Raw genomic sequence first — 12,405 nt, 5'->3', positions numbered from 1 at the left:
CGATGTTCCTCAGGATTGATGGATTGCTCAGCAGAATGGTGAAGAATTTGTCCCCTCCGAGCTGTGAATTGTGCGGTCGGTAATTAATTCACAACTCATTTAGATGAAGATCCTGGGAAAGAAAAGTGGCAATTAATTGCAAGAAAAGGCGATCATGGAGTCGCCCTGTGGGGACACAGATGGAGTCACCGGGCCCTCTGCTCTATACAGAAGAGCCGGTTACCATGGCGGGGACAACAATAAGACGTAGAAACCTTTAGTACAAGTAGGATGGAAACGTCAAGGATTTCCAAAGAAGCGCAAGATTATATAGAAGTAAGAGACTCCACAACTATACACAGGGGCGAGCGCGTGACTGTCATAGACTGTCTCCAGGACTTCAGAGATGAGTGACAGCTTAAACACCCAGTGATAATCACAGATCTCACTGGATGCCCTTAATAGATTTGTTTTGGAACTTAAAGGGGATATTCCTTTTAGGACATTTGTTTTCCTTTTATCTGAAATGATAGGAAATCTTCCATCCCAATCCATCATGATAAACCAGGGACATTACCCATAGATCCAGGACTGTGGGAATCTCCTTATATTTGTTATCCATGCTTCTAAAAATCAACTTATGCTAATGAGTCATAAGGGCCTGGGTCCACCCTCAATGCACTCACAAATTGATTTGTATATCCATAAAAAACATAGTTATCTATGAATTCCTTCGTTCGGCCCTATTGTTGGTTGAGGAGTTATTTTTAACCTGACACACTCCCTTTATTCTAGTTATGCTACCACTAGATGGAGCTTAAAGGACACCTGTCATCAGGTCTCTGCCACTAGTCTTGTCACTACTACCTGTTGGAGCAGCCCACATGGATCCCATCCCAGCCTTTATCTAGTTATTTCATACATTATTCATTGTAAAATCATCTATTCTTTATCATGTAAATGAGGCTGGTCACATGGTCAGAGGCAGTGATGTCACCCCTGTTACCCCTCCCCTCTCCTCCCCCTGCTCAGGTCTGTGTGTAATGTATAGTAAAGCATGGCTAGTGTGTGTGCTGCATCTGCTGACATGCTGCAGCCTCCTAATATACAGGTGAGAGACACAGACATCAGCTACACATGAATCTGACATGTTCTGCTATAACATGGCTGCCTGGAGCTGCTGTATCTCTCCTATACACACACACACATGCACACACAGGCTGCAGGGGGCGTGTCCAGCAGCACCAGGAAGCACATCATTATACAGCCTCACATCATTACACAGGCTGTCAGTCATGCACTGGGGGTGTGGCTGTGCCTCCCACTCATGAATAGAGTGGACAGCTTGAATATGCTAATGCTTCATTGGACATTTCACAGGTAATTTGCATACAGCTTTAGGACCTCATTGCTTAGGTTTACAGGCATGTAGAGGGACAATGAAGGGATAGAGGCAATGCTCTCTAATGGCAGTTTATGAAAATATATTTAGTTTAGGGGGGTTATTTTGCATGACGGGTTCTCTTTAAAGGGGTTTTACCGGATCAGACTTGTATTTCATATGGACCCCAAGGAGTTTAAAGATTAATGAGAACCGTATATTTAGGGCCAGGACGGGCGCCAGCACTGGGCATACCCGGGCAAGTGCCGGGGCCCAGAGCTGTACGTAAGGCTGTACATAAGGAATCCATGGCGGTGAAGGGGGCTGTATCTAATGACTCCATAGGGTGTGTGGGGGGCTTCACATAAAATAACCATGAAGGGGCTGTATATAAAATACCCCTTTAACAGCTTGGTGCATATTAGTCTTTTATATAGATAGCTATATAACTGTATGTGGAAAGCGCACTCTAGTGGTGGTTGCAGAAAGTCAAAATCTTGTAATTTATGATGACCATGGAGTAACTTTCTATCATTTCCATCTGATACATTGGTCTTCAAGAATAAGTGCAATGGTGGAAAAGGCTCAAATTTTAGGAGCCTTTTCGTACATACAGGGTTATTCCTGAATAACAAGAGGTTGGCAGTCACACATGGCACATATAAAGCGGATATAATGTGTAACAATTTTGGCAACCAGTAAAAAGAGAGCTAAATTAGGAACTCATTAACCATGGTTTGTTAGGGAGCCATAGAGGTCGGTGCCAAGGCTGGATGCCAGCGCTGATCACACTTCTGACTATGGGAGATACAATTAAAAGTAATGTAACATTTTAAAAATAAAACATTATCTGAAATAAACCATAAAATCAGAACCAGGATCCAAGATGTAAGCTCTTGGTTCAAGTGGCTAAACCTTCACTAATTCGACCCCCAAAGGTCAAAAGTTCTCGTCTCGTCAAGTGATGCCATATACCGGGATTGAGTAAAAACGTGATACAAAATGGGAAATAAATTCTCTACAAAATCATCTCCGTGGACAACCTGGTTCTATCTGTATTTTTGGACGCGGCCCAGGCTGCCTGATGAATTACGTAGTGATATAAACATGAAAATTCCAAAAATTCCAGGAAAACAGGGTTTATAATAAGTTAAAAAGGATAATAATAACAGGAAAAATAAATGTGGAATATTTTCACTGCATTATAGACAGGAAACAGAACCGGGGCGATTTCGCAATCCCCTGCAGTGTCTATAAAATAGACTTTTTTTTTTATTAGCTCGTTTTTCTTTTCAGAACGATTCACTTTTTAATAGTTGGAATTTTATTTTAATAACTAGATAAATTTTTTTTTTACTTTTGAAGGATTCATCTTTTTATTGTATTGTGGTAGTGGTAATAGTATAAATACAATTCTTTTGGCTAAATTTGTCAAAATTCACTTTCTCAAATTCCCAATTCAAAATTGACCACCCCCCTTGGGCGTGGAGGGGTGGTGCTAGGCTGTACAGCCGCATACCTGCTCACTGCCTATGGCATGTGCCTGTTTAGGACCAGACTATGGGCCTATTCTAAACAAGGTCAAACCTAGAGCAGAAGAACCCCGGTGGTGAAGCAGTTTTCTGCTGTAGGAGTCCTGAAATAGTCGCAATTCCCGGCCATATACTATGTCCCTTAGGTGGGACCCCCCCCCAGTCAGTAAGTTATCCCATACCCATTGTATTAGGGATAGCTTGCTTTTACCAGAATACCCCTTTAATCATAGAGTCATAACATTATCACGTTCTTTCTCTGTCCATATAAGTCATGTTTTGCTTTCATTCCAATAAAAAAAGTCTAAGCCCCTGATCTCGCCAGTACAGTTAATCCAGAAGATTATACAGTCTGACTTCTGAGGATACCGTCATCACTCATTCCATAATTTATTATGGCAAAAGCAGAGCTTTCTGCAGAAAGCCACAAAATAATTCTTAATGACTTCTAGTGAGTTATTATAGTGGTATAGGCTATGATAGACTGAACAAGCCGTGATTTGGTAGAGCCCAGTTGAGCCGGGAAGGGTCGGTGCCGGTCCTGTGCACTAGTTATAGCCTGTACTACTGTAGGTTCAGTCATAGGGTAAAGCGCAGTTATACAGCAGGACCTGGTGTTAAACTGAGCCGGGCTCGTGATGCACTCGTCAATCGCAAGCTGTCTATAAGGAGGCAGAGACTCCTCATAGACATGTCGGGTGCCAGGGGGCGGATCATATGCTGGTGCATTATGCTCAGTGTATGATACATCCCTCCATACCATCTGTATATTATCATTAAAAATTGGTTCAAGACCTCCTGTAATAGCCAGACATCAGCTTCTCTTCAGGGAAACTTGACGCAACCTATTCCTGTAGGACCTGGTGCAAAAGTACAGTATGAAATTATCAGCCCTATTTAAAGCGCAGTGGTACAGACAGGTAAGTTGTTAAGGTATATGTCTATAGATACTTAGGAAAGTATTAGATTTACATCATACGGGTCAGTGGGCAGCAGTGTCACACTGGGGTTTACTGGAACTACCAGATATAATTTTTCTGGGGCTTAGTCACCATCAACACCAATTGCCTTCTGCCAGACCTCTAGAGTCCAGTTTTGGGTTAGCGACTTGGCCCACCAGAGGATCCTGTAGTACTATGATGGTCCAGTTAGAAACTATCGAAGAGTCTACAATGCATTACCAGGTAGGGCATCAAACGCCATATTAAGCTTACCTTAATCAAATGTAAGGAGGTCTTGGGTTATGTAGCTCTCCTTTATCATGTGGCCTTCAACCATTGCAGGGTGAGTCCTGTGACTATTCAGGTCCACCACTGCTGATACAGCCCCCTTTCGGATTATCTTCAATCTGCTACAGATTGGGGCACATGTATCATAAATCTGGCTTTTTCCGTCTGTTTTTTGACACTTTTCTTGGCTTTCCTGCTGGTCAGATGTATCTTAGCGGTTTTTCCTTATTGATACATGGTCTGTAGTGAATTTGAGACTTTTTAAAACAAAAGACGCAAAAAGTCTACAAAAGTCGCAAACAGTTCCCCAGCTAATTTCTATGCCTGGTCAGGGGAAGCCGTAGATTTGCTCAAAAATTGGCAACTTTTTTGTGCCTTTTTTTAAAAAAAAAGTTGCAACTTTCACAATTGGATTTAAGTGATAACTCATGGAACACTGCATAAAACTAGACAATGGTGAACTTTTAAGGGAGACTGGTTTAGGCGCAAAAAAAGTTGCAAATGAGCACAAGAATCATAAAAAGTCTCAAAAATTAAGGAAAAGGGTGAGCCACAAGTTTGATAATACATATGCCCCATTATACTTAGAGACTGATTATCAATTGAAGTTATAACACCCCTTATAGCAAAACATTTCTTAATTTATTGTGTAGATTTTGAAAATAAAAACTCATTGATAGTACATTTAGAAGATGTATACTTTCAGAAAATGCTGGTCTTGAATGTCACCTCTTTTTGCACCTGTACCTAAAATATGCATAAAATACATCATACATCATACACCCATACTTCATACATGGATACTAAGGCTTAATAATAGCAAACAAAGCTATGAAAACACTAAAGGATAAAACACGTTTTTACGTTGAGTTTACTTTGCCATTATAACCCTTACCAGTACCATAATACTGCCCCTCTGTGTGATGAGCAATGACATTATTCTTTCAGCTTAATATTTGTGCTAAGAAAATCGTGTAACTACATTTTGTGATGTAAAAATATATGTAAACTATAGAAATATTAAGAAATTTTGGTTGTTATGTAGTACAAAGTGTAAATGTTAAAGTTGTCAGATGGTGCCATTTCCCTTCCATGATTTATGTTCTACACAATCAATGAGGGAAGATACTTTTTTAGGTGTTTTACAGCCTAGAGAGATGTAGAGGAGTTGTGTTATTTTTCAACATATTGCTTTGATATCACATTGAGTAACCTGGGCCTTTCCAAAGGATGATAGAAATAATTACAAAGTTGTCAGATGCTTCTTTTCAGATTGTTCATTGGTTCACTAGCATCTTTGTTATGTTTCGGGGCAAAAAAAAATGAAAGAAAATGAAAAATAGTCACATTTTAGCTGGAAATTAAATTGAACTGCTAGATACAGTCACATGTCCTGAATATGTAGAAGGTTTTACTGTAAAAAATCCAGAATGTTCTTATGTGCATCCTTTTTTCTCTCTGGATAATTGAGTATTTAAATCCATGATATTGTCTGTAATTCCATCCATGCAATATACTTAATACATAATTGTTTTCGCCAAGTTCTTGGGTAAATCAATTAAAATAATGATGAACACAAAGAACACGTCCATATTGGATCAACCAAGCTTCAAGTCTTCTACTGAAATCCCAGCACCTCCAGTGGTGAAGTCCTGCCAACAACGTGAGATCAGTAATCCATACTAAACCGTGTGGACTCCTGGATATGGTGTAAGTCACATCTTACTTCAGTAAGTCAACTGAGAAGAGAAACCTCTGATTGTAATCTGTAGGTCATTGTCCTGCTCTTCTGAATTAGAAGTCTGAAGGTCGGATCATCATCGTCGTTGACCGTAATGAGTAACTTGGACCTTTGAAGTAATGCCACTTTATGCCGTTCAATTTCCCATGGTTTTGACCCGCAGTGTAATACATTCCATTAAGATTAGAAGGACCACAGGCATCGAACCACCAACCTGAGGGAAGAGGAAGACAACTCAAGTCAATGCACCATGCCACCGATTCACTTTATAATATATTTTTATAGTATTTAAAGCAATTACTAGACACTTACTGGCCTCATTGGTCACATGTGATAAAATGGTGATGTAACTGCTGAAAAATTACTGTTCTTGGAAATGTGAACAATGAGTCCGGTGATTAGAATGAGAGAGATGAGACTCGGGTGACCATTGCAACTAATTACTGGCCTAAGTGGCCGCATGTAACAGAACTACCACCATTTTCACACATGATGATGACTGATGGGGTCACTGGTTGGACAAAAGTGGTTAGGGCTCTTGTGATGGCTTCAGCCAATTACCCACCTCAATGTTCACGTACTAGTATATTGATGTCACTGTTAAAAATCATTTTGCACATATGATGGTGGCTTACTTCACCGAACATGGAAGCCTCACTTCTTACAACTGGTTATTTGCCTTTTTTTATTTTACACCTCCATGACCACCAATTGGTTCTCTGATACTTATTTTTATTTAAACTTAAGAAATTTTCTAAAACATTTTTCCATATATTTTCACAAAGAGGTTTTAAGTTTTCAATGTTTCTCAATGTCGGTTCCCAACCTTCATGACAAAGATGAAAAATGCTTTTCCTTGAGAATGTTCTTTTCTACTTTTCTACCTAAACCAAAGAGACCAAGTTTCAAACTCTCAGTGTCTACTCCTTTGTGTGGACTTTTACTCCTTAGTAGTTTGTCTAATTTGAAAGACTATCATTTATCTCCTTGGCAATGACAAAGGGCCGGCTGCCATGGGAGTTGGTTCCTGTGTGTACTGTATGCGAGCTCTGTCTGTTGTGTTCATATCATTTGGACATGTCAGCACGGATCTTGTGGATAATCCATTTTGGATTACATCTTCTAAGGTAACACTTCACAATGAAGTCCATGGAGGAAGATTTATATCACATTATTTGGCATCTTTCATCTTTCTTTTATTTCTTTATGTCTTGGAGGCTCAATAATGGTGACTAGACTGACAGCAAGACAAAGGACGGCTTAATCCACCATCAATGGGAAGACATCAGTTTACAAATTCTCATAGTAAAGATATATAAGAGGCTGATGACTCTTATTTACCATCTAATAGTACTTTTGTTGTGTCCTTCCCTACCTGCTCTGGTTTTGGACATTGTGTGGGGTGGTCAGCGTCATTTGAGACCCAACCCTAGCAATACAGGACCACACAGATGGAGATGTAGATGGTTTTGACCCTTGATGTGTTTTTGCCCCTCATGTTGGCAATGCCCGGCAGGACAAAGTATGTAGTGGTGACTTGAACATTGCTGGTGTCCTTCGTCATCACAAATCTGGCAATGTAGTTTGGTTTGGTGCAGATTTAGGGGGCTTTATACCATGCTGTGTTTTTGCCCCCTGTGTTGGAAATGCTCTGAATTATGCACAGAACCAATTATGGAGTGGTGGCTTGAACATTGGTGTTGTCCTTCATCATCATAAATATAGCAATACAAGACTACACAGGGTTTGCTGTGATGATAGGGCAGTGTAATGGCACAAAGTGTGGGATCATGACCATGAAGGTAGAATATTACATGGAAGGATGAAGGGAGGTGTAGAAAGAGGGCAAGTTGTGTGTGGCAACAAAGAAGGGCTTCTTCCCATTTCAACCGGCTGTCTTTTAACAACCAATCCAGGAGAACTGGCTTCATCTCATCACTTTGTAGGGCTGCCTTTATCTCTGGTGCCATAAGCCATGGTTGTGATCATTTGATTGTAAGGTCCAATTAAGACATCACCACCTCCTCTACTGATCACGTATCGCTTGACTATGTAGGGTCAGAAGGAGAAAACAGGAGCAGTTTTAAACATGTAGGATGATGGCCAGGAAAATGTGTCATTAATTTTTTTCTTGTTTTTCTAATAATTTAGCAAGTAAAATAATATTATCGTTATTTATTTAATTTTTAATGATATGTTATGTCTTTTTTACATTTGTACATAGATTATGATAATTATTGTTAGATTTTTTTTTTAATTATGATATTAACTATGTTATGACTTTTTCATTTTATCTGGTTTATCACCATTGTTATTATTTAATAATTTTTTTCATTAATATATGAACCATGTTATGTCTTTTTTTAATTTTTTTTTTACATTTTCTGTAGATTATTATTATTATTATCAGAGCATTGTTATTGCCGTAATTTTTTATGAGGGCAATTTAAAATATTGTTTTATTTTTTTTTTAAATACATTTTTTCTCAAATAAGATTTGTATTGTTTCTGGGTCTACTTTTCATTTTTTATTAACTTACACTCCCTCTTTTCACGTCTATGAAGCCTAACAATTCCCCTTTATTCTTTCTGCAATGGATAAAAGGATTTCTTGATCCGTGACGTTATGTAAAATAATAGTCTACATCCGGACACACATGGTCCGTGTTGTGGGGGTCTGTGTACACACCAACAATATTTATACTCGGCCTGTGATGTCATATTATAATGCTTAGTTTGCTTAATATAATGTCCTGTTATCTGTACTGAGCCGCTAACATAACACAATACATCACTGTAAGCAACATGATGGAATACATTGAATCTTTAGAATTAGCATCTAGTACATCAAAGAGATTTCTGCCGAGCGTCAGGCTATGTCTAAGTAGCTGTGACACGGGTCTGCTCTCCGTCCATCAATACCCAGAGTTATTCCTCCGTGGGTCTGGGATTGGGTAAGTGTGTGCTATTCCTCACCGTACATCTCACTAATCAAACATCTAAACACTTTTGTAGAATTACACAATATAATTGTTCTTCTGACTTCCATGGAAGGACTTGGTGCCACAATGTACTTTGAATAAGACGTATGGACAACATCATGTCTGTGAGAGGGGCCAGGACATGCGAATCAAAGGCCTTCACAAAAATGTCCACTTTAGGTGGCAAGTAACAATATTCAATACTATTATATGCTTAAATATTGTTATTATAAAGTACCACCGTTAATGGTTAAAATTTGGGGTTAAATTGAGCCCTTACTGCTTCTGCGGCCACTCGTGTTGATAGACAGATGCATTATGTGGATGGGTATCTACTTGGGGTGGGGAGCATGTATTATTGCCCTTTTCTCCTACATTTGTGCAAACAGTTTAAGCCAAACTTAGGATTTTGCCCCCCTTGTCACTTTCCACAGAGGTCTGGAAAAGGTGTGGCCCGATTGTGGTGTGAAATCTTGCTAAAATTGACTCCAGTTATCTGTCCGAGTCCATTGTTACTAGACCCTGCACCTTATTTATGATGATGCTTGTATCCGATCACCGGGGCAAGGGGTAACAAGACCAGTGTGAAAAATGCTGGTTCTGATACAGGTCCACCAGTAAGCATGGGGGGTGCGGATTCTCCTTTTGTAAACCTGATATTATAAACCATGCAACACTTGAAATAAAAGAAACGACTAATTTCCTATAATTCAATGTCTTAACCCTTCAATGTCTCAACCCTTAACCAGGGGTTGGAATATTACTTAGGATAGAAGCAAAAACAGACGCTCATGTGCAGATAACCGCTCAACAGTCCCTCGTCAGTGAAGTGGAAAGAGGCTTAAGATGCAAGTATTTTCGGTATTTCTATGAATACCGAACAATCCCCCAGACTCAACCCGAAAAAGTTGTCTGCAAATAAGTGTCAGTTTGGGTTAGGTCCTTTGAAGAGCTACTGTAGCAGGCCACCATCAATAATGTATCATTCATAGTACTGGTCTCCTCATCTGGGGAAAAGATGTCTAAGGCTCTTGGCCTTGACTTTCTCCCCCCTCTATTAATTATGGCCATGGACTTTAGTTGTGCTACAACTCCTAACTTCACATTGGAATTATAGGGGACTGCATATTCCAAAAGAGGGCACCAGCGGAGTTTTCTATCTTTAGAAACAGAACTAATCTGTATCTGCCAATAGTCCTGGATTGAGTGGACAGTCCCTGAACCTCCGCCATTGAACCTCAGTGATGAATGGGGAACTGGGAAGGGTGAGAAGTAGATGGGGAATATTAAAATGGGCATTAAAAATGCAGATGCTACTGTAAGATGGATACAGAAAAAGGATAGGGTGAGGAGCGATGGAAAGCATTGTGCATGGTGGTGTGTCATATGAAGGGGACATTATACTACCGTATGTGGCGACTAGTGATGAGTGAATCTGTTCAGATTTGGGTTTGGTGAGTTCAGTTGAACCACCAACAAAAGATTGGTTAGGGTACCTGAAACCAAACCTAAACACACCCTGGCTGAAGTCCAGGTTCAGGATAGAGTACCCAAACGCAATGTTTGGCACAGACCTGAACACTCCAGATCGGGACCCTAGTGGGAGACATTATATAGATGTATTATACTTTGTAGGCACAGTATAGGGTGGTGTTTGGGTTTGGTTAAGGGTGTGCCTTGAAAGTTAAACATTGTATATATTGTATGCTAACAACCAAAATATGGACACATTACAAGTCTAATTTACATGTAAACCAATCGTACCACCTACATGGTATCAAAGATATATTGGATATATTGGACAGCCACAGAAGGTGTCACAGAGGATCTGGGACTTGTAGTTCATCAGCATTTATACCCAAATGCACTAACAATTTTTGCTTTTACAGCCGGTCCCCTACTTAAGAACACCTGACTTACAGATGACCCCTAGTTAAAAATGGCCCTCTGGATATTGGTAATTTACTGTACTTTATCCTTAGGCTACAATAAACAGATATAACAGATATCACAGGTGTCTGTAATGAAGCTTTATTGTTACTCCTGGTTTTTATGACAATCCAACATTTTTAAAATCCAATTGTTACAGAGACAAAAAAAATTCTGGCTGGGGCTACAATTATTAAATATACAGTTCCGACTTACATACAAATTCAACTTAAGAACAAACCTATGGAACCTATCTTGTATGTAACCTGGGAACTGCCTGTCCATCATTATAAAATATGATATATAATATATAGAGTAATATTAATGAGCGTTGATACATTGGGGGTCATTTACTAAGGGCCCGATTCGCGTTTTCCCGACGTGTTACCCGAAGATTTCTGATTTGAGCCGATTTCCCCTGAATTGCCCCGGGATTTTGGCGCACGCGATCGGATTGTGGCGCATCGGCGCTGGCATGCACGCGGCGGAAATCGGGGGGTGTGGCCCGAACGAAAACCCGACGGATTCGGAAAAACCGGCGCATTTAAAACAAAAAATCTGTCGCGGAGCTTGCACTTACCTTCACTCATCCCGAGTCGGTGAACTCCAGCACGTTCCGATGCTTTTCAGCACAGCAGCGCCACCTGGTGGACGGCGGAGGAACTACCTTAATAAATCCCGGCCCGAGTCCAGCGCAGAGAACGCGGCGCTGGATCGCGAATGGACCGGGTAAGTAAATCTGCCCCAGTGTCCTCATATTCACCAAAAATATTAGTGTCGTCTTCAGTGGAAGTTGCCTTAGTCTTTTCCATCCTCCTTGGCCTTAGCGTTACTGTTGTATTACAAGTTGTGTATATTTGCTCTAACTCATGTCTGTCACTCATACACACTCAAGTGTGCGTCAGATTTTGGGACTATTGAGGACCAGGGGATTTCACCATCGGAAATAGTTAAAACATGATTGTGGTGGAAGTGAGTGAGTTCATGTCAGAGGCAAAACCCCTGAAAATGACCATATTCCTGTGATAAAGTCCCAGACAATCTCCTCTTCAAAGCGAATCCCCGGGAATGAATAACACAATAAGTAATAATGTAAATGTTTACCCGCGACTTCCAAAGACATTTCTCAAAGTCCTTCTCCCAGATAAGACGGAGGAACTGTTACTGGCACATGGCGGCCGCCAATAATAACACAAGGCGAGGGAACAATAGGACTGTTGTACGACTCACAAGAACCTTCTATGTGTAGACACAGCCGAGGACCAGATAGTAATAATTTACCTATAGCCTTATGATAGACTGGAAGTAATTAGGACAATGCCCCTATTGAGGCGTCCGCGTCCTGGCTGTATACTCACGTGTGTAACTAAGATGATTCCCTAGCTTAAAGGAAAACATAATGAACAGAAATTCCTTCATCATGATAAACCAGGGGCACTTACTTATAGATCCAGGCACTGTTCTGCAGCTTCACAGGCTGTTACACTGTCTCAACCTCCCCCCTGCTCCCTCAGCACATTCCCTCCATCTACCTGATGTACTTTCACTGCAGCAGAGGAAGCCTCAGCACACAGTGAGAGGGGGAAGTGCTCCTGTGCAGTGTAACAGCCAGTGAAGTTGCAGTACAGAAGGG

General features: G+C 40.4%; 1 protein-coding gene across 1 annotated transcript in view; it reads right to left on the bottom strand.

Annotated features, from left to right (window-relative positions):
- Positions 1-4,741: 4,741 nt before the first annotated feature.
- Positions 4,742-12,405, bottom strand: part of ANGPT1 (angiopoietin 1) — a 217,551-nt gene continuing 209,887 nt past the window's right edge. Inside the window, exon 9 of the mRNA XM_072151330.1 lies at positions 4,742-6,076. Coding sequence (XP_072007431.1) covers positions 5,916-6,076 — 161 coding nt within the window. The 3' untranslated portion in view covers positions 4,742-5,915. The remainder of the gene's footprint in view (positions 6,077-12,405) is intronic.

The sequence above is a fragment of the Engystomops pustulosus genome, chromosome 5, assembly GCF_040894005.1.
Source record: "Engystomops pustulosus chromosome 5, aEngPut4.maternal, whole genome shotgun sequence".
In the NCBI taxonomy this organism is placed as follows: Eukaryota; Metazoa; Chordata; class Amphibia; order Anura; family Leptodactylidae; genus Engystomops; species Engystomops pustulosus.
The sequence above is the reverse complement of the archived record's forward strand: the minus strand, read 5'-3'. Positions and strand labels throughout refer to the sequence as shown.